Source organism: Entelurus aequoreus, linkage group LG04 (assembly GCF_033978785.1).
Source record: "Entelurus aequoreus isolate RoL-2023_Sb linkage group LG04, RoL_Eaeq_v1.1, whole genome shotgun sequence".
NCBI lineage: Eukaryota > Metazoa > Chordata > Actinopteri > Syngnathiformes > Syngnathidae > Entelurus > Entelurus aequoreus.
The window spans coordinates 86,934,770-86,959,128 of NC_084734.1; the positions used below are offsets into that span (position 1 = coordinate 86,934,770).

Here is a 24,359-nt window from a genome sequence, read left to right on the forward strand (position 1 = left end):
TATGTACTGTACTATGCAATCTACTAATAAAAGTCTCAATCAGTCAATCAATCTCTCTGTGAGGTGGCTCGCTGCAGTCAGGCACATTTTAGAACTGTCCACATTACTTCATTTACAACAAATAAATCAATTATCGATCATTGACGTTCACTAATCGATTTTATAAATCGTCCATGTCCGACTTGCGATGCATTTAAAAATAGATTCTTTCCCCCACCTGTAGTAATCAGTGACGTTGAAGGAAAAAAACAACGTTGTGATGCTTTTGTGATATTTATGGGCCGCCGTATGCTTACAATGAACAAAAAATGTAAATATTACATGTTATTGTGAATGTGCCTGTTCCTATGACATATACACTTACAGCATGATGGATGAAGTGTTTGGATGTTTTTAAGCGATTTATAGGCATAATAGAGTGACTCCTGTAGACTCCATTGTAATAATAATAATATATAATAATATTTGTAAAAAAACACTTTACATTGAGCAAACAACGTCAAAGTGCTACAGTGTATTTAAAAAAATATATACTGTATACACCGGTATATAAAAAAAATTAAAAGCCAATAAAAATAAAAAGTAGAACAGCCTAAAGCTAGAACTAGCAGGGTTTCCCACACATTCATTTATTTGTGGCGGCCCGCCACGAAAGAATTACGTCCGCCACAAATAAAAATATATATATATATATATTTTTTTTGTCCTCTCCAGCTTCTCAGGCAAATCATATAGTTGATGTAGATGCCCATATCGGCTGTTCAGATTTACTTTACAAAAGAGAAGTGTAGGATACTACTCTTGTTGCCTTATTTGTATTTGACTTTATTAAATGTATTTATATTAGAAACACAACATGTGTATATAACAAAGGGTGCAAAGTCTGCAGGCAGTAGGAAACACATGGTTAAGTGTAGGGAGTAAAACTGATGGCAGTCTAAAGTTCAAGATTTTTGGAGCTCTTTGTTCAGTGGATCAGATGTTTGATGAAGCTCTGTGTCTATCTACCACCACTACTGTTTTCTGTTTATTTGTTACACCTCTGCCTCTGTTTCACTTTATGTTGCTGGTAAATAATATGGTTGTAGTAGTAGGCTAAAGTTAAATGATTTAGTATGCACTAATTAAAGGGGCAGAGCTTTGAGACATTTTAGCTTTTATATTTTATAAGATATTGTTTTTGTAAGAACCACAATTAATAAATATATTTCAGTGAATAACGTATTGTTCAAATCTGTATATAAATATATACATAAAGTGTTGTAATTATATTGTAAAATGGATGGATGGATGGATGGATGGATGGATGGATGGACGTTTAAAACAAAACTGTTATTATTAATTAGTAAGTATACATTTTTTTAGCCTTTTTAGAGAAAATCAAATCATTGTAGTAAATTATGCAAATTACTCGAAAATGTCATGGTGACCACGCCCATAGCCACGCCCCCACCGCCACAGGTATCTTGGTAGTTTATGGGAAACACTGACTAGTATGCATATATCTTAAAAAAAGGCTTTTTTTAAAAGAAAGGTTTTAAGCCTTTTTTAAAAGCATCCACAGTCTGTGGTGCCCTCAGGTGGTCAGGGAAAGCGTTCCACAGACTGTAAGCAGACTTTTGCTCGCATTTATTTACTAATTAGAATGCATAAAAAAATTAAAACGTGAGCTTGTCTTACATAAGGATTGTGAATGATAGGCAAAATTCCCAAAAAAGTGAAGTTCAGCTTTTAGCCTGTATTCCATACAGTACACGAGACAAAGTGACCCCATAATAAAGAGAGAAGTAGAGTATGCCTTAAAGAGTGGGGTTACAGGGAAATAGGACTTTTTATTGTGCAACCTCTGCTGTGTTTTGAAAGGACTGGTGTGGTCAGGAGTATAACTGGATGAGTTTGTGTGTGTGTGGTTTTGCAGAGCGGCGGGCGGGTACGTTTTGTCTTGGTCATACCGCAGTCTGTGGGGTCTAACAGTCTGTTTCCCATTACTCCAAATAACGCAGAGTACTGACATCCCAGTCACACCCAAAAGTGGGAGACGTTTAAAAGTCACGTAATGGAAAACACGGTATTGACGAGGTTAGCCGTCTGACGCTTTCAATGTGGTTGCCATGGACATTATTTTGTGATGGTTCACTGTGTCTCGAATAGGCAGGAAATTGAGAAAAACACACACACACACACACACACACAATTGAGCAATGTGTAGGACCAAACAAAAACACAGAGTGACGTCACTCGAACAGCCAATAAAAATGTCCACCCTGGAACACCAAACTGAAGACTAACGACAGAGATTACGTGTGAGCTGCTCACCAGCTGCTGGATGACTCTCTCCACCAGCGTGGAGAAGCTGATGCTGTCGTCCTCTCGGTTGTCGTAAACATATTTGATCAACTTTGGGATCACTTCTGTGTCCGTCTCGGACTCAAATTCATACCCTTTGGTGATCTGAGGACAGTAGGACACATGATATGCATTGCGCAATTCTGCTAAGAAAAAAACACAAATGTAGAGTGTGAGGCTCCCCCCAGAGACATGCACAGTGGCAGCCTCCCATACTTTTTGAAAAACTGGTTTTCTGGAGTAATGTTGGTTGGTTGAAATGTATTTTGAACATGTATACAGTATCAATATGATACATCACATATTTACATATTTTCTTTACAAAATGTCCAAAAGGGTAGGAAGAAGCAAGGCTTATCTAACCTACCCCTTTCTCTTCATAGCAATTATGAACACATACTTCCTGTTCTCAATTTACATCAATGTGTTCTGAATACATCAGTTCTTCTCGTAAGTAGTTAAATCAGTTAGGATTCACTTGATGAGATAGATATTTCATTTTCAATTAATTCATGACATTTATCATAATTTTTCTTCTTTGTACTTTGTAAACACATGTACTTTGAACCGCCTCCTAAACTGGATCATATTAGTACATTGTTTGATTTCTTCATTTAATCCAATAATGTATTTATGGAATTGCCTTACTCTGTTCATTCACTCACTGCACAAGTAGTTTTTACTTGTATTTTTTTTTCGAAAGCAGCTGCACCTTCCCTTTGTTTTATCACACTTTAAAATCGCTTTACTAGACAACAACCATATACTATTTATGAGGCAGTAACAGACATTCCGAAGAAAATATAATGACTTACCAAATAGGCCTTCAGTTCCTTGTAATTGGTGATGATGCCGTTGTGGATCACAACAAACTCTGGTGGTGATGACATTGAAAAGATTAGCGAAATGGGGGCCAAAGGTAAAAAGTGAGTGTGATAAGACCACCTCATTTCTTATTCTAACGGAGTCTGCATTTGTATTCAACATAGGCTGTTACAATTGAGGGAGGCGATGCATGACCACAAAATAACATATCGCACATCTGACACACATCTAGTTATTAACAAACATACCCCCCAAAAAAAAAAAAAAAATTTTTTTTTTTATTCACTCACTGGACACCTGCAGAGTAAGTTTATTAATGTGTCGGTGTGTACCGTATTTTCCGGATTATAAATCGCAATTTTTTTCATAAATTGGCCGGGGGTGCGATTTATATTCTGGAGCGATCTATGTGTGAAATTATTAACACATTACCGTAAAATATCAAATATTATTTATCTAATTCACGTAAGAGACGAGGCGTATATCAGCAATCGTCACACACACGTCAACCAATAAAAATTCGGCGGGGGCGGGTCATGGGGGAAGTGCATTGTGGGTCATGGTGAAAAAAAAGATGCTACCTGCTACTACTTCCGTACAGGGAGAATGCGCCATACAAGTTTTCTGGATGTCATTGGATGGATCGACAAAGCATGGGCTTCAGTGAGAACCGAAACCATCCTGTCCAGATTCAGAAAGGCTGGAATAATTGGAACTGCAACTAGGGATGATGTTTGATAAGAAATTATCGAGTTCGAGTCTATTATCGAATCCTCTTATCGAACCGATTCCTTATCGATTCTCTTATCGAGTCCAGATAGGTTGTTGTATATGGAAAAAAACACACAATATTTCGTTTAACAAAAGCTCACTTTTATTATATAAGAAAACAATTTAATCTAAAAAATAAATAAATATTGACTGTTGCCCCCCTAAAAAAATAAAATAAATAAATATTGACTGTTGTTACCCAAAGTATATTAAGTGGGATTTTTCAGAAAAACAAATATATAAGGTAAAACAAAAACAACCTGTCTCTGTGATCACTATAGGTGTATAAATAATACTAGTGTTAAATAAAATCAGTCCCTTGGGCACAAAACTGGAAATAATACAGCTCTCCAAAAAGTGCACTTCTGCTGCTATTTGACATAACTGTTTGTTATGATGCTTTGACATTTCTGCACTTTATTTCTTTATTGAAAGAAAATTCTATGAAGAGAAAAGTTGTTTGCAAATGTGGTTACAATGCTAAAAAAAGAAAAGTTAAAGCTAAAAAAAGAAATACACTTTATTGAGTTAACATTATTTCTTTATAGGGGGAAAGATGTTATGAGCTAGGGAATATAACAACTACACTACCCAGCATGCAACGGGAGTGACGAGCATGCGCGGTAGCCCCGAAAAGTGTTGTTGCATGTCGTCACCCGTGAAAGTAAACGTCAAGAACTCAGCCAACACGCCTCGTCTGCATTATTTATAATTAGACAGACAACACATCTACAGTGTGATTTTGTTTTGTTTACAAGGAAAGAAAAACAAAAGTTGAAAAAGGGAGATCATGTCATATATGTATGTGCTGCGGTTGCTATAAGAACGTTGCGACAGCTGCCGTAAAGGAGGTGCGTTGCTATGTTTCCGGTTGGTCGTAAAAGTGTTCGTCATGTGTTTGTAGTCTGCTCAAATCTCCCAGTAAAGTTATTCATTGGATTATACCTTTTGTTTTGAACTTTATTACACCTTGGAGCGCTTTTTCCCGTCCATTGTTTTCCTGCTTTCGCTATCTGCGCCTAATGACTGAGCTACGTGACTGATTTATTGTGATGTCACACGGAGCATTTCTGGTCGGGACGGGATTCGTTCCGAGGGGTTCGAATATAGAACCAACTCTTTTTCTTTATTATAGTGGTCTCGATAACGGGTACCGGTTTTTAAAAAGGGATTCGAGTCCGAGGACTCGGTTCTTTTCTTATCGAACAACCGGGAAAACTGGTTTCGAGTATCATCCCTAACTGCAACGGACGATGACTCTGACGTAAGCGACGTACCGATAGAAGAGGAAGCGGCGCATACCTTTGGAGTTGGCAGAGATGTTAAGAAGCGACACAGAGGAAGAAGATTTCATGGGATTTAGCGATTAGGAGTGACAGATTGTTTGGTAAACGTATAGCATGTTTTATATGTTAATAGTTATTTGAATGACTCTTACCATAATATGTTATGTTAACATACCAGGCACCTTCTCAGTTGGTTATTTATGCCTCATATAACGTACACTTATTCAGCCTGTTGTTCACTATTCTTTGTTTATTTTAAATTGCCTTTCAAATATCTATTCTTGGTGTTGGCTTTTATCAAATACATTTCCCCTAAAAATGCGATTTATACTCCAGTGCGACTTATATATGTTTTTTTCCTTCTTTATTATGCATTTTCGGCTGGTGCGACTTATACTACAGGAGCGATTTATAATCCGAAAAATACGGTATCTGTACATGTTATTGTAATGTGATCGTTTTGGAACAGTCGGCACAGATGCGTACAGAGTTTCCGCACAGAACACATTAAGAGAGGGGCAGGAAGTGTAACTGCCTCCTGATATAATCATGCATCTTCTACAGACAGTAGCCGCCAGACATTCCCAAATAATTGTTTTAGATCTTTAAGATGGAAAGTGTAGCTGCCATTATGATGTGCAGTGATGTTTTCAAATGACCGTAAGTCTTGAACTATACAAAGTACTTCAATGGTTGGAATCTGCGCTTTTGCATGATATACTAGTTACTATGGTAATCTAATTAGTTACTATGGTAATCTAATTAGTTACTATGGTAATCTAAGTCACAGCAGCTCAGACGACGCCCCAAGCAGTGTGGGTGGGGAGCGTTTCCACAGAGGCCGGCCTGAAATGCGGGTGTCAGGGACAGATGCGGAAGGAGATTTTTACAACAAAGTTCTAAAGCTTAGTGATATATCAGATATATCAGATTGTAGGTGGGGTTTTTTTTTTACCCTTTGCGTTCATATTTCGCTGTGTTTGTTGCATTTTTGTTGCGTTTCGCTTGATTGTAAAATATGTCGATCGAGAGGGGGTGTGACGTTCAAATGTTGTCAATATTCAGTGTTTTATCGTTCATAGGTAATATTGTAAACCCCACATTTTTTATTTTCATGTACATTTTGGGTGTCTCATTCAGTAAAAAAAATTTTTAATTCCATTCTGTTTTTTTGAGGCGGTCTGTCATAACGTTTTTAGCATTCAGACATTATTGTGAGGTTTTGTATTAGTGTTCCTAAAAATGATATACCGGCCCCCAGACACATTTTTTTCTCAAAATAATTGCCCAGGCCTGGGCTAGAGGGAGTCATGGCTAACTATTAGGGCTGCGAATCTTTGGGTGTCCCACGATTCGATTCAATATCGATTCTTGGGGTCACGATTCGATTATAAGTCGATTTTTTTCGATTGAACCCGATTCTCGATTCAAAAACGATATTTTTCCGATTCAAAACAATTCTCTATTCATTCAAAACATAGGATTTCAGCAGGATCTACCCCAGTCTGCTGACATGCAAGCAGAGTAGATTTCTGTAAAAAGCTTTTATAATTGTAAAGGACAATGTTTTATCAACTGATAGCAATAATGTAAATTTGTTTTAACTATCAAATGAACCAAAAATATGACTTATTTTATCTTTGTGAAAATATTGGACACAGTGTGTTGTTAAGCTTATGAGATGCGATGCAAGTGTAAGCCACTGTGACACTATTGTTCTTTTTTATTTATTTATTTTTATAAATGTCTAATGATAATGTCAATGAGGGATTTTTAATCACTGCTATGTTGAAATTGTTACTAATATTGATACTGTTGTTGATAATATTCATTTTTGTTTCACTACTTTTGGATTGTTCTGTGTCGTGTTTGTGTCTCCTCTCAATTGCTCTGTTTATTGCAGTTCTGAGTGTTGCTGGGTCGGGTTTGGTTTTGGAATTGAATTGCATTGTTATGGTATTGCTGTGTATTGTTTTGTTGGATTGATTAATAAAAATAAATTAAAAAAATAAAATAAAATAAAAAAAAGATTTTTGAAAAATGAGAATTGATACTGAATCGTACAACGTGAGAATCGCGATTTGAATTCGAATCGATTTTTTCACACACCCCTACTAACTATAGTGCCAAGGTGAAGCTAGTGCTTGAAAACCCTCTTTCGTCGTTAACATCTCCCATTTAGGAAGACTTCGTCTTTATAAATGAATGTAAGAAGTCAAGTAGATGAGATGAAAGCAGTGTGCTGCCATTGTTCAGTGGAAGCAGGGAACAGGGTAACAAACTGCATTTTAAGCAAAAGGGAACTTTCATTTAATGAAAAATATAAATACCTATTTTATGAAATATAAACTTTTTTCGTCATAAAAAATAAAGCTCTGCCACACCTGCCTAACCTGACCGCATGCGCATGTTTCAAATAATTCAGTGCTCATGCATACCGTATTTCCTTGAATTGGCGCAGGGTATATAGTATTCGCACGTCTAGAATTACTGCCGGGTCAAACTCGTTTCTCAAAATAATTAACGCATGCTTGGCCTTATCGCCGGTTCATTATTAACGCCGGATCAAATTCGTTTCGCAAAATATTAATTTTATTATCGCATGTCTATAATTTTCGCCGGGTCAAACTCGTTTCGCAAAATATTTAGCATCTGCCGGGTCAAATTCGTTACGTCACGAGTGACGCTTTACCTGTCCTCATTTTCAAAATGGAGGAAGCTGCTTTCAGTAGTTTGCAATCGCACAAAGGAAAAAAGATAAAGAGCTATTCAGTAGGATTTAAGGTCCAAGCTACAGTATGCTAAAAAGAACAGTAAGCAGCTATGTTTTATTAATATACCGTAGCTGCGTGTGTCAAATACTGTATGAGTCATTAAACCTCCTGGTGGTAGAGGGCGCTGCCGCGCTAGTGATCCTTCTTGCGACTTCCGGTACTGCAGAAGAAGTGACAACACGCAGCAAGAGATTTTTTTTCTTTTTTTTTTCTCTCACCTGAACTTTTACTTTTAACATGGAGGATTACATACCGGTATCTAAAATAAAACAAATTTCTAAACTGGACTTTCAATGGAAGCAGGAGGTAATAATTAAAGTAATATCTCCATCGAGACAGAGAGACTTTTAAAACTGAAGAAAGAAAATAATGAAGACTTCTATAACCAAGTTATCGATGCTTTTGGTCAGAAGGAGCTGCAAATGGACTCCATTTATAAGTACAGGTAAGACCATAATAACGTTTTTTTTTATTAAATGTGCTTTTCATGATGGTATGCTTACATCACACTCAAAGCGCACGCCTAAATTTACCGCATTCCTTTTGGTAAACGCCGGAGTGAGAAGAGGTTTTTAAATAATTACCGCATGCACGGCCATCCCGCAGGCTTCCGGTAAACGCCGGAGTGACAGGAGGTTTTAAATTAATTAACTCCCCTGCGGCTATTCAAGGAAATACGGTACCTTAGTTTATACATAACATGACCTACGAACATGGCACACTCAAAGTAAACACGTCACCATGATCACAACAAGAGGAGGTGTGTAAGTCAATGTGATTTTGCATGGGGAAAAAAAAATAAAAATCCATTACCGTTATTGTTATCAGAACGATGGGGGTGGCTGTTGAGAGCGCTCGGTTCACCATGTGTGGCCCAGCGAGTGTGTGCGAGGCCGAAATGTGTGCACATTTCCTCATCCAGGTCTAGAGAGTCTTTCTCTAGAAAAAAACAAAAGACAACACAGTTCATTTTGTGTGACGTGAAACGACGCTTTACCATTTCAACAAATATATTTCAAATTCGGGGGTACATTACAAAACCAAGGTACATGGACCTACTGTAGAGCTCCTCGTCGAGATTCTTGACCTTGCCTGTCTTCTTGATTAAACAGATGGGTTTGCCATTTATGTCAGAGTTATCCTTGCTTTTCCCATCCACAGCAATACCTGGGAACAAATGGCAGCCAACGAAATACAATTTAATAGTGAGGGAGTAAGTTTATCCCAATCCCCAACAAATTGTCCATCCATTCCATCCATGTTCTACCGCTTGTCCCTTTCAAGGTCGCGGGGGGTGCTGGAGCCTATCTCAGCTGCACTCGGGCGGAAGGCGGCGTACACCCTGGACAAGTCGCCACCTCATCACAGGGCCCCCAACAAATTGTATTATCAATAATAACTTGTACTAAGTTAATCAAATAAAGAATGTGGGAAGCTATTTTGTATGACAAAATACAAAGGCATGTTCCTTTACTAAATAAATATCAGCTAATTATAAAATAAAAATCTGTATTGCTTCAAATAATAAATACACACTATATACCGTATTTTTCGGATTATAAATCGCTCCGGAGTATAAGTCGCACCGGCCGAAAATGCATAATAAAGAAGGAAAAAAAACATACATAAGTCGCACTAGAGTATAAGTCGCATTTTTTGGGGAAAAGTATTTGATAAAATCCAACCGCCAAGAATAGACATTTGAAAGGCAATTTAAGATAAATAAAGAATAGTGAACAACAGGCTGAATAAGTGTACGTTATATGAGGCATAAATAACCAACTGGTATGTTAACGTAACATATTATGGTAAGAGTCATTCAAATAACTATAACATATAGAACAGTGGTTCTTAACCTGGTTGGAGATACCGAACCCCACCAGTTTCATATGCGCATTCACCGAACCCTGCTTTAGTGAAAAATAAAATGTTGTTTTTTTCAAATTCAAGACAAAGTTATACGTTTTTGGCAACACTTTAGTATGGGGAACATATTCTAAGTAACAAATACTTAATTTATAAATAAATAAATGATAAATGGGTTATACTTGTATAGTGCTTTTCTACCTTCAAGGTACTCAAAGCGCTTTGACAGTATTTCCACATTCACCCATTCACACACACATTCACACACTGATGGCGGGAGCTGCCATGCAAGGCGCTAACCAGCACCCATCAGGAGCAAGGGTGAAGTGTCTTGCCCAAGGACACAACGGATGTGACTAGGATGGTAGAAGGTGGGGATTGAACCCCAGTAACCAGCAACCTTCCGATTGCTGGCACGGCCACTCTACCAACTTCGCCATGCCGTCCCCATTTAATTTAGTGTTATTTGGACACTAGGGGAACATATTCTAAGTAATAAAGACTTAATTTAGAGTTATTTGGTTAGGATTACGGTCAGTTTTAGAGGGTTAGGGTTATAATAAGGCCATGCTGAAGAAGGCATTAATAAGTACTTAATAATGACTAGTTAAGAGCCAATATGTTACTAATTTGCATGTTAATAAGCAACTAATTAATGGTGAATATGTTCCCCATACTAAAGTGTTACCATGTTTTTTTACTGGTGCACAAAATGAACCGTGCATGAACATCACCTTGTTCAAACAACAAAACCAACACACTCACTTTTATTATAAAAGAAAACAATTTAATCTAATAAATAAATAAATATTGACTGTTACTCCCCTAAAAAAATAAAATAAAATAAATAAACATTGACTGTTGTTACCCAAAGTATATTAAGTGGGATTTTTCAGAAAAACAAATATATACAGTAACACAAAAACAACCTGTTTCTGTGATCACTATAGGTGTATAAATAATAATATAGTGTTAAATAAAATCAGTCCCTTGGGCACAACACTGGAAATAATACAGCTCTCCAAAAAGTGCACTTCTGCTGCTATTTGACATAACTGTTTATGATGCTTTGACATTTTTGCACTTTAAAGAAAGAAAGAAAATTCTATGAAGAGAAAAGTTGTTTGCAAATGTGGTTACAATGCTAAAAAATGAAAAGTTAAAGCTAAAAAAAGAAATACACTTTATTGAGTTAACATTATTTCTTTATAGGGGGAAAGATGTTGAGCTAGGGAATATAACAACTACACTACCCATCATGCAACGGGAGTGACGAGCATGCGCGGTAGCCCCGAAAAGTGTTGTTGCATGTCGTCACCCGTGAAAGTAAACGTCAAGAACTCAGCCAACACGCCTCGTCTGCATTATTTATAATTAGACAGACAACACATATACAGTGTGAAAAACAAAAGTTAAAAAAGGGAGATGTGTATAAATATATGTATTTGCTGCGGTTGCTTTAAGAAGGTTGCGACAGCTGCCGTAAAGGAGGTACGTTGCTAGCCTGGTTGCTATGTTTCCGGTGGGTCGTAAAAGTGTTCTTCATGAGTTTGAACCCTGCTCAAATCTCTCAGTAAAGTTATTCATTGGATTATACCTTTTGTTTTGAACTTTATTACACCTTGGAGCGCTTTTTCCCGTCCATTGTTTTCCTGCTTTCGCTATCTGCGCCTAACGACTGAGCTACGTGACTGATTTATTGTGATGTCACACGGAGCATTTCTGGTCGGGACGGGATTCGTTCCGAGGGATTCGAATAAAGAACCAACTCTTTTCTTTACTATAGTGGTCTCGGTAACGGGTACCGGTTCTCAAAAAGGGATTCGAGTCCAAGGACTCGGTTATTTTCTTATCGAACAACCGGGAAAACCGGTTTCGAGTATCATCCCTACTTATATATGGACCAATATTGAGCCAAAACAAACCTAAACTTCATTTTCATAAAGTTTAGGTCTCGCAACTACGGTAAGCAGCCGCCAACTTCATTTTCCCCCGTAGAAGAAGAAGTTCTTCTTCTATGGTAAGCAGCCGCCCCCGTAAAAGAAGAAGAAGAAGCGTGCGGTGCATGCTGGGATATATGACGTTTAATTTCTTCTTCTACTATGGTAAGCAGCCGCCCCCATAGAAGAAGAAGAAGCGTGCGGTGCATGCTGGGATATATGACGTTTAATTTCTTCTTCTACTATGGTAAGCAGCCGCCCCCGTAGAAGAAGAAGAAGCGTGCGGTGCATGCTGGGATATATGACGTTTAATTTCTTCTTCTACTATGGTAAGCAGCCGCCCCCGTAGAAGAAGAAGAAGCGCGCGGTGCATGCTGGGATATATGACATTTCATTTCCATTTGTGTGTCTATGTAAAGACCCCAAAATGGCTCCTATTAAGAGACACGCTTACGACGCAGAGTTTAAACTCAGGGCGATCAGTCACGCAGTAGAACACGGATGACAGAAGGCGAACACACGTTCACCAAGACAGGGAGACGGCGCCGGACGACATACGCCACTATCTGCCAGTGGATCGTAAATGCCTGGGCTGATATATATCAGTCTCAACTGTGGTCCGAGCTTTCAGGAAGGCAGGAATTGTCACTGAACTGCTAGACAACAGCAGCGACACTGACTCCATTAATGATGACTTCGACGAGACGGAGCCGGGCATTTTGGATGACGTATTCGCCCAACTGTTTAATTCGGACACTGAAGAAGAAGAATTCGAGGGATTCGTGGATGAGGAATAACTTCATAAAGTGAGCTTTACATGTTTATTTTGTGTGTTGTGTTATGTGACATTGACGTTTGAGCAACGTTGAGTTATTGATATATTGTTATTGCTCTGCAATCCAAGCGTAAGCTCAGGGGGGACAGAGCCTTCTCTGTTGCGGGCCCCAAACTCTGGAATGATCTTCCACTCCATGTGAGACAGGCCCCTTCTTTGGCTATTTTTAAGACCCTTCTTAAAACCCATTTTTATTCACTGGCTTTTAAACCCAGCATGAGACTTTAAACCGTTTTTAACTTTTAACTGTTTTTAACTTTTAACTGCTTTTTATCCAACAAAATTGTTCTTAGGGTAATTTTGTATTTGCTTTTTTAATGTGTATTTTACTTCTGTTTTAAATTGTATTTTCTAGTCAGTCCTTTGCCTTTATTTCTTTGTGGTGTACAGCCCTTTGTTTTTCAACTGTGGTTGTTTTTAAAGGGCTTTATAAATAAAGTTGGTATGGTATGGTATGGTATGCACTATTTCCAGTGTTACTATATTGTGATAGCACTAATGTTTGATTTACCGTAACCCGAGTAAATCAGCTGTTTATTCATTTTGGGAGTGAACAGAGTTGTCAGAACGCTGGTTTGTAATCTATTAATTATCATTATTTATTTATCATTTATCATTAATAAAGTTTGACTGACCTATCTGACTGTTTTGTTGACATTCCCTTTAGCGCAGCTCCATCTAATGGATGCATAGGTGCGCCTTATAATCCGGTGCGCCTTATGTATGAACAAAGTTTTGAATTATGCCATTTATTGAAGGTTCGCCTTATAATCCGGTGCGCTTTATAGTGCAGAAAATACGGTAAATGGCGCCAAGTACTCTTTGTAAACAGAGCTAGCTTGACCACCACGTATATTTAACGGGAGGGGACGTGAGCCGGACGTGACGTCAGTTAAATCTAAGCAATAGTCTCCGGATGTGTGGCCAGCAAAAGCAAATGACTGCCAGGATGGCAGTTGCTGCATTTGAAGCATCATGAGTGGTCAGCATCCAGCAGCTTCATCTACCTCTACATGCACTTAAAAAAAAATGTTGCGCTATTCAGCGGTTCGTATGAAATGCATGCCTGTTACACTTGCCGTACTGTGGTTTACAATCAGCAGTATTAACGCAGGCTGAGCAGCTTACTCCTAAACGGCTATAACAACATTGGTTCTGTGGCTGCTGGGTTGTGCGAAACACTTGCTATGTACTCTAAATTCTTATTGAATTAAATAACGAGTGTGGGGGGGATTGTGGCCTGCGTACCTGCAGCGAAGCGGGGTGTGCCATGATCGGCTTTGAGATCAGCAACAGGTGCGTAGATGGCCCACCTGGGCCTGATTATCTAATCACCTGTCGCTCTGTTAAAAGGCAGCAGCCGGAGAGGAGAGGGAGGTTGGAGAGCGAGCGAGAGCGAGAACGAGACTGACTCCAGTGTTTCCCATAAACTGCCAAGATACCTGTGGTGGTGGGGGCGTGGCTATGGGCGTGGTCACCATGACATCATCGAGTAATTTGCATAATTTACTACAATGATATGATTTTCACTAAAAAGGCTCAAAAAATGTATACTTACTAATTAATAATAACAGTTTTGTTTTAAACGTCCATCCATCCATCCATTTTACAATATAATTACAAAACTTTATGTACATATTTATATACAGATTTGAACAATAAGTTATTCACAGAAATATATTTATTAATTGTGGTTCTTACGAAAAATATATCTTATAAAAATATAAAAGCTAAAATGTCTCTTAAAGCTCTGCCCCTTTAATTAGTGCATACTAAATAATTTAACTTTAGCCTAATACTACAACCATATTATTTACCAGCAACATAAAGTGAAACAGAGGCAGAGGTGTCCTGCCACAGTCAGTAACAAATAAACAGAAAACAGTAGTGGTGGTAGATAGACACAGAGCTTCATCAAACATCTGATCCACTGAACAAAGAACTCCAAAAATATTGATCCTACACTTCTCTTTTGTAAAGTAAATCTGAACAGCTGATATGGGCATTTACATCAACTATATGATTTGCCTGAGAAGCTGGACAGGACAAAAAAATAAAAAATAAAAATAAAATTTGTGGCGGCATTAATTCTTTCGTGGCGGGCCGCCACAAATAAATGAATGTGTGGGAAACACTGGACTCAGAGACGATGGCTGAAAAGCACGAAAAGAGACGCATATTGCAAAATAAATCATTGTTCAGAACTATGAACGCAGCTGTCATGTCAGTGATTGGTGGTCCGAGGAACCCGGAGGAGAGAGTCCTCCACAACGAGGTTTCAAATTTTGCAAACAACTTCTCTCCAGTTATAGCCTGCTTACAATTAACACTCTGTTCTTTGCAGTTTAGATAGTGTAAATAATTACATTGCGTGTCTGTGGGTTTGACAAACAGCTGTTTGACGACCACTGCTTCATCCTGTTCAAATAGGATGAACAAACACAATGCGCAGTCGTTAATGGGTGTGAGTATGTCCTATTCTTGTTTGTATATAAGCAAAACAATGTAAACCAAACACAAGGTTCTGCAGTTTAGTTTTTTTGAAATAGAGAATACGAAGGTCCTGAGTAGTCTTGGGTTCAATCCCGGGCTCGGGATCTTTCTGTGTGGAGTTTGCATGTTCTCCCCGTGACTGCGTGGGTTTCCTCCGGGTACTCCGGCTTCCTCCCACTTCCAAAGACATGCACCTGGGGATAGGTTGATTGGCAACACTAAATTGGCCCTAGTGTGTGAATGTGAGTGTGAATGTTGTCTGTCTATCTGTGTTGGCCCTGCGATGAGGTGGCGACTTGTCCAGGGTGTACCCCGCCTTCCGCCCGATTGTAGCTGAGATAGGCTCCAGCGCCCCCCGCGACCCCAAAAGGGAATAAGCGGTAGAAAATGGATGGATGGATGGATTTACTTTGTGCATTGACATCATACAACCGCTCAGTGAAGTAACAGGGGGTTGGTCATGTGAGTTCAAGGAAAAATGGCTGTACGGTATAGCTCAAATGATGTGATTGTGAAGTCTGCTGGAACGGGATCGATGGGCAAGCCAAATGGCCAAATGATATAAAGAACTCTGATTACACATATCCCCACTAAAGAAGCTTTGCATTTTAGAGACTTAGACTTCCTTTTATTGTCATTCAAATTTGAACTTTACAGTACAGATAAGAAGAACATTTCGTTGCATTAACTCGTTGTAGTGCAGGATAGAGGTGAAATGTATTTTTTAAAAAACAACAAAAGCACACCAAAATGAGGAATTTAAGCGCAATGTGCCGTACTCAAGCACAGTACAGTTCCCCGGGACAGTATAGTTGGAAGACAAGACTGCATTGTTGCTTGAGGCTCAATTGATTATTATATGGATTATTACTGATGACCACAAGCGTCAGGAGAAGTTGTACAAGTTCATGCGGGACTTCAGCTCAGTAAGCATCGAAAAGATGCAAGTGTATTTTGTTTTGGTCTGACTTTTTTCAACAGCAATGCAGTACAACACTCTTATTCCATCTATAAAACGCCATTAAGTGTTAATATCGCTCTTTAAACCCTTTTCTGTATTAATCAGTAGTAATTTTACTTTACAGAGTTATATTTAGTTTTATCATGCGGCGAATGAGATATTTTAAAACCTGTCGAATGTTGTTAAAATGTTCAATCAAAGGTTTTATGAAGATGATAGCTTGAGACCTGAACAAATTCTTTCACTATGTCTTTTGAAATAGCTAACAAATAAGAAATGTTGTCTTCAAATTTGAACCTTTTCGTTCCTATTTGACATGGCTCTAATTCTCTCTGATTTAATAACAAAGCCAAATACAGGAATGTTAATGTAATTCTGCCATGTATCATCAGAAGGTGACGAGATATGTAAACATTATTTTAAGCGCCTAGTGGGAGTTGCAGCCTTTATATAGTAATGTGGACACTTGATGCCCGTGGATGTTCCCAGAACTACAATAAAAATAGAAATAAACTGTGTATTTTAGGGTAGCTTGCCACTGGCCACGAAACAATCACATTATACCCAGGCATGTGAGCACCCTTTGAGAGAAAAAGAGGAAAACTGACTAAAAAAAAGAAGAACATTTCCTGCAGTTGGGTGCATTTTCACACTAAATTTCACCTTTAGATTTATTCTCATCTACCTTCTTCTTTTGGCTGTCTTTTTGACACTTAAATTTCCCATGTAATGTACCACAGAATTTTTAGTAGATCATTTACTAACATAACTACTAGAGGTGTCCGATAATATCGGACTGCCAATATTATCGGCCGATAAATGCTTTAAAATGTAAAATCGGAATTTATCGGTTTCAAAATGATCAGTATCGGTTTCAAAAGTAAAATGTATGACTTTTTAAAACGCTCTGTGTACACGGACGTAGGGGGAAGTACAGAGCGCCACTAAACCTTAAAGGCACTGCCTTTGCGTGCCGGCCCAGTCACATAATATCTACGGCTTTTCACACACAGAAGTGAATGCAACGCATACTTGGTCAACAGCCATACAGGTCACACTGAGGGTGACCGTATAAACAACTTTAACACTGTTACAAATATGCGCCAGACTGTGAACCCACACCAAACAAGAATGACAAACACATTTCGGGAGAACATCCGCACCGTAACACAACATAATCACAACAGAACAAATACCCAGAACCTCTTGTAGCCCTAACTCTTCCGGGACGCTACAATATACACCCCCCGCTACCTCCTACACCCCCCCCCCCCCCCCCCCACACCTCAACCTCCTCACACTCTCTCAGGGAGGCATGTTAAAAAAAAATAATGCACTTTGTGACTTCAATAATAAATATGGCAGTGCCATTTTGCCATTTTTTTCCATAACTTGAGTTGATTTAATTTGGAAAACCTTGTTACATTGTTTAATGCATCCAGCGGGGCATCACAACAAAATTAGGCATAATAATGTGTTAATTCCACGACTGTATATATCGGTATCGGTTGATATCGGAATCGGTTATTAAGAGTTGGACAATATCGGAATATCGGATATTGGCAAAAAAGCCATTATCGGACATCTCTAATAAATACTCTACAACTTTAAGTGGTTCGGAACTAACAGTGTTTTCGGATTGTAATCATCCTAATATGACTTGCAGCAAAGTAGACAGCCGTCAATGTGGTGGCTCGGAGAGCAAATGGAGGCGACGACAATTAAGCTAATTAGCGAGCTTGTTTCAGCGCTCCTGCGACTGTCTCCCCGTCCTGCAACTCAGTGCGGCATTTAAAGGCCTACTGAAAGCCACTACTACCGACCACGCAGTCTGATAGTTTATACATCAATGATGAAATCTTAACATTGCAACACATGCCAATATGGCCGGGTTAACTTATAAAGTGCCATTTTAAATTTCCCGGGAAATATCCGGCTGAAAACGTCTCGGTATGATGACGTTTGCGCGTGACGTCACGGAGTTTGCGGAAGTATTGGGACACAACGGTGTCCCAATACAAACAGCTCTGTTTTCATCGCAAAATTCCACAGTATTCTGGACATCTGTGTTGGTGAATCTTTTGCAATTTGTTTAATGGACAATGGAGACAGCAAAGAAGAAAGCTGTAGGTGGGATCGGTGTATTAGCGGCTGGCTACAGCAACACAACCAGGAGGCCTTTGAGTTGGATAGCAGACGCGCTACCGTGAGTATGCAGCTTTCTTCCAAACATTTGATCGCTTGCCCGTCCGTGCGTGCCGCTATGTGCATGTCACGTACGTAACTTTGGGGAAATATATGTGCTGTATGAACTTTACGGAAGTGAACGGTAAGCCTGGTTGTGTTGTGGCTAATAGAGTATATATATGTCTTGTGTTTATTTGCTGTTTTAGTCATTCCCAGCTGAATATCAGGTCCCACCCGCCTCTCACAGCATCTTCCCTATCTGAATCGCTTACACTGCCCTCTAATCCTTCACTCTCACTTTCCTCATCCACAAATCTTTCATCCTCGCTCAAATTAATGGGGTAATCGTCGCTTTCTCGGTCCGAATCGCTCACGCTGCTGGCGTCCATGATTGAAAACAATGTGCAGATGTGAGGAGCTCTTCAACCTGTGACGTCACGCTACTTCCGGTACAGGCAAGGGTTTTTTTTTTATCAGCGACCAAATGTTGCGAACTTTATCGTCGATGTTCTCTACTAAATACTTTCAGCAAAAATATGGCAATATCGCGAAATGATCAATTATGACACATAGAATGGACCTGCTATCCCCGTTTAAATAAGAAAATCTCATTTCAGTAGGCCTTTAAGCAAGAGGAAAAGCAAGTACCTGCGGCTGAGGCGAGCGTTCAACAAATTTGGTTTATGTGTCAAAGTCAAGTGAAGTATCTATGGCCGGATGATATTTGATTAGTATTAGAACCGGCCCGCAGGCCACAACCGCCTGCTGCTGTCATAAAAATGGGGTCCAACAGTATATTTTTGGGGTGCCACTTTTTTGTAAGCGTTTTGAAAACAAATGATAAATGTATGCATTATCCTGCTATATCTCACATTCTATATTGTGTTTCAGAAAAAGGTTGTCATACACGTTATTTAATTCATTAAAAAAAATTAAACAAAAAAAACCCCACATTTTTGTGCATATGTAAATGTATTCAGTTATAAACATTCATTCACTTTCATCTTTCCTTCATGGATCTAAACTTTACCCCTGCCTGTATTTTTTTCTATATTTTTATTGTAATATTGTCAGAATGTGTTTGTTTTATTTTTGGCCAAAGTAAGACAAAGAAAACAATCTGAAGTTGTCTTTATTTTTTATTTTAACGCCATGATTTTAATAGTCCGGCCCGCGTGTGCAGATTTTCCTCCGTGCGGCCCCTGAGCTAAAATTAGTTTGACACCCCTGGTTTAGCCTGTATTTTTTATTGGTATTTCATTATAAAAACGCGGAAGCACTATTTTGACACGAAAATGTATGTTTTAAAACGCGGACATTTAACATGCCTGTATATAGCAAACGATGAGTAAGAGTGATGAATCCCAACAGTGCATTCTCATTAAGAATTTGGTTGTGACTGGGCTTGTAATTACACACAGGCCTTATGCTAGGGCAGCTAATAACAAAGAGGGAGAACAAAATGAAGTCGCTTCAAGGTGGCCAACGTCCTACAAACAAAACGTGTGGACGTCAGGCCATATCATCACACATACAGTACATTACGTTTAAATCTAGTTTTTCTTACTTTAAACACTGTACAATATGGGCCCGCGTGTATGTGTGTGTGTGTGTGTTTGCCGTCTTACCTGCTGAATCGTAGCCTCTGTACTCTAGTCTCTGCAGCCCCTTCACTAGGGTCTCAAATATCTCCTTCCTGGTGCGAGGCACTTGATGGTTCAGGTAAGCAAAAATCCCTTTAGGACACAGAGAGGCAGCATTAGGCAAACTATTTTGGAACTTTAAGTCAATATTTCTTTTTTTAAGAACAGTCAAACTCGCATGATGCTTGTTTGCTGACATTAATAACCTGGGCATATTTATTACATAATAATATTAATAATAATATATTTTATTTGTATAAAGCACTTTATATTGAGTAAACAATCTCAAAGTGCTACAGTGTATTAACAAACATAATAGAGAAATAAAAAATAAAAAATAAAACAGCCAAATAGTTATAGCTAGTATGCACATAACTAAAAAAAAGGCTTTAAAAAAAAAAAAAAAAGGGCTTTTAAGCCTTTTTTAAAAGCAGCCACAGTCTGTGGTGCCCTCAGGTGGTCAGGGAGAGCAATCCACAAACTGGGAGCGGCGGAGCATCCTATAACTGTGCAATCTTTACACGATATCACACGAATAATTTGGGTGAAAATCAGCAGACATTCGAGAGAATAGTTGCCCTGAAATACGGGAGTCTCCCGGAAAAATCAGGGGGGGTTTGCAAGTATGACGCTGTCAAGCGCCAATCATATAAAACTCGCGGGTGGGGAACATATTCTAAGTAACAAAGACTTAATTTAGAGTTATTTGGACACTAGGGGAACATATTCTAAGTAATAAAGACTTCATTTAGAGTTATTTGGTTAGGGTTAGGGTCAGGGTTAGAGGGTTAGGGTTATAATAAGGCCATGCCGAATAAGGCATTAATAAGTACTTAATAATGACTAGTTAAGAGCCAATATGTTACTAATTTGCATGTTAATTAGCAACGAATGCAATACTACAGTATTACCATGTTTATTTTTACTGGTGCACAAAATGAAGCGTGCATGAACATCACCTTGTTCAAACAACAAAACCAACACAGTGCATCAACTCACAACAAACTACACACCTGCAAACCAGTCAGCTGTTGCCGTATCCGTAATACGCCGATAGGGAGAAGTTTGTATTTACACGATGAGTCGGGTGTGTCTTGATCTCCGCCGAACCCCTGAGGCCGACTCACCGAACCCCTAGGGCAGTGTTTTTCAACCTTTTTTGAGCCAAGGCACATTTTTTGCGTTGAAAAAATCCGGAGGCACGCCACCAGCAGAAATCATAAACTCAGTTGACAGTAAAAAGTCGTCGCAATTGTTGGATATGACTTTAAACCATAACCAAGCATGCATCACTATAGCTCTTGTCTCAAAGCAGGTGTACTGTCACCACCTGTCACATCACACCCTGACTTATTTGGAGTTTTTTTGCTGTTTTCCTGTGTAGTGTTTTAGTTCTTGTCGTGTGCTCCTATTTTGGTGGCTTTTTCTCTTTTTTTGGCATTTTCCTGTAGCAGTTTCATGTCTTATATTTCCCGCATCTACTTTGTTTTAGCAAACAAGAATATTTCAGTGGTTTTATCCTTCTTTGTGGGGACATTGTTGATTGTCATGTCATGTTCGGATGTACTTTGTGGATGCCGTCTTTGCTCCACAGTAAGTATTTGCTGTCGTCCAGCATTCTGTTTTTGTTTACTTTGTAGCCAGTTCAGTTTTACTTTCGTTCTGCATAGCCTTCCCTAAGCTTCAATGCCTTTTCTTAGCGGCATTCACCTTTTGTTTATTTTTGGTTTAAACATAATACACCTTTTTACCTGCATTCATACTTGCCAACCCTCCCGTTTTTAGCGGGAGACTCCCGGTATTCAGCGCCTCTCCCGATAACCTCCCGGCAGAAATTTTCTCCCGACAAACTCCCGGTATTCAGCCGGAGCTGGAGGCCACGCCCCCTCCAGCTCAATGCGGACCTGAGTGGGGACAGCCTGTTCTCACGTCCGCTTTCCCACAATATAAACAGCTTGCCTGCCCAATGACGTCACAACATCTACGGCTTTTAGAGAGTAGAGTGCACAACTGCGCACACAACAAGGAGACGAAGCAGAAGAACGAGGAAGTTACAGACATGGCGACGCCGTCGACGAGCAAGATAAAGAAATACGCTTGCAAGTTCCAAAACGAATGGAAACAAGACTTTCAGTTCATCCAGGACAGTTCGAAGGGGAAGGAGTATGTAATTATGTTGCCTGTACATTTTGTAAAACAGACTTCTCCATTGAACACGGTGGCCGAGTCATGAACGGAGGAGAAGTTAAACAGGACAATACTGCCATCTACTGGATAGCCCCCGGAACACTGAAATTCAAGTATTTATTTTATTCATATGTATAATAAAATAAATATATATACATATATATATATAGCTAGAATTCACTGAAAGTCAAGTATTTCATATATATATATATATATATATATATATATATATATATATATATATATATATATATATATATATATATATATATATATATATATATATATATATATGAAATACTTGAGTTAGTGAATTCTAGCTGTAAATATACTCCCCTATTAACCACGCCCCCGCCCCACCCCGACCGCGCCCCCCCACCCCCCACCTCCCGGTATCGGAAGTCTCAAGGTTGGCAAGTATGCCTGCATTTACAAAGCAATTAGCTACCGGCTGCCACCTACTGATATGGAAGAGTATTACACGGTTACTCTGCCGAGCTCTAGACAGCACCGACACTCAACAACCACTCAACACAACACGGGCTAACCTTTCCTGTGATAAAATGGCAACCAAGGTAATCAGAAAGGTTAACCAACGAACGAGATTTCTCTACAGAATCTCCTCTCCGGTCAACAAAAGCACCTTGAGGATTCTGGCGGGAACTCTCGTTCAACCCTTTTTCGATTACGCATGCACCTCCTGGTACCCCAGCACCTCCAAAACCCTCAAATCTAAACTCCAAACATCTCAGAACAAGCTAGTCAGGTTACTTCTAGACCTCCACCCCAGATCCCACCTCACTCCTACCCACTTCTCTAAAGTGGGCTGGCTCAAGGTGGAGGACAGAGTTAAACAACTTGCACTGAGCCTAGTCTATAAAATCCACTACACCTCCCTGATACCAAAGTACATGTCAAACTACTTCCTTAATGTAAATGACCGCCATAACCACAACACCAGGGGGAGCTCCACTAACCACGTTAAACCCAGATTCCGAACTAACAAAGGTCTTAACTCATTCTCTTTCTATGCCACATCAATGTGGAATGCGCTCCCAACAGGTATAAAAGAAAGGGCATCTCTATCCTCCTTCAAAACCGCAATAAAAGTTCACCTCCAGGCAGCTACAACCCTAAACTAACACCTAATAATCAAATGTAAACAATCAAATGCAGATACTTTTTCTTATGCCTTCTGATCTCTCTCTCTCTCTATGTCCACTACTTGCTGTCCATATCCTACCCCCCCCACCTCCACACCCCTGATTGTAAATAATTCAATGTGATTATCTTGTGTGATGACTGTATTATGATGATAGTATACATCAGGGGTCACCAACGCGGTGCCCGCGGGCACCAGGTAGCCCGTAAGGACCAGATGAGTAGCCCGCCGGCCTGTTCTAAAAATAGCTCAAATAGCAGCAATTACTAGTGAGCTGCCTCTATTTTTTAAATTTTATTTACTTACTAGCAAGCTGGTTTCGCTTTGCCCGACATTTTTAATTCTAAGAGAGACAAAACTCAAATAGAATTTGAAAATCCAAGAAAATATTTTAAAGACTTGGTCTTCAATTGTTTAAATAAATTCATTAATTGTTTTACTTTGCTCCTTATAACTTTCAGAAAGACAAATTTAGAGAAAAAATACACCCTTAAAAATGATTTTAGGATTTTTAAACACATATACCTTTTTACCTTTTAAATTCCTTCCTCTTCTTTCCTGACAATTTAAATCAATGTTCAAGTAAATGTTGTTGTTTTTTTATTGTAAAGAATAATAAATAAATTGTAATTTAATTCTTCATTTTATCTTCTGTTTTTTCGACGAAGAATATTTGTGAAATATGTCTTCAAACTTATTATGATTAAAATTCAAAAAAATTATTCTGGCAAATCTAGAAAATCTGTAGAATCAAATTGAAATCTTATTTCAAAGTCTTTTGAATTTCTTTTAAAATTTTTGTTCTGGAAAATCTAGAAGAAATAATGATTTGTCTTTGTTAGAAATATAGCTTGGTCCAATTTGTTATATATTTTAACAAAGTGTAGATTGGATTTCAACCTATTTAAAACATGTCATCAAAATTCTAAAATTAATCTTTATCAGGAAAAATTACTAATGATGTTCCATAAATTATTTTTTTAAGTTTTTGTCTTCTTTTTTTCGGTTGAATTTAGAATTTTAAAGATTTGAAATTGAAGATAAACTATGTTTCAAAATTTAATTGTCATTTTTTTTGTGTTT

The 24,359-nt window shown here is 38.7% G+C and overlaps 1 protein-coding gene across 1 annotated transcript in view; it reads right to left on the reverse strand.

Annotated features, from left to right (window-relative positions):
- The window catches only part of gfpt2 (glutamine-fructose-6-phosphate transaminase 2), a 64,551-nt gene that overhangs the window by 38,631 nt on the left and 1,561 nt on the right, over positions 1–24,359 (reverse strand). Inside the window, exons 2-6 of the mRNA XM_062045926.1 lie at positions 19,913–20,020; positions 9,062–9,169; positions 8,816–8,941; positions 3,162–3,220; positions 2,317–2,451 (exon numbers count right to left, since the gene is read on the reverse strand). Coding sequence (XP_061901910.1) covers positions 2,317–2,451; positions 3,162–3,220; positions 8,816–8,941; positions 9,062–9,169; positions 19,913–20,020 — 536 coding nt within the window. The remainder of the gene's footprint in view (positions 1–2,316; positions 2,452–3,161; positions 3,221–8,815; positions 8,942–9,061; positions 9,170–19,912; positions 20,021–24,359) is intronic.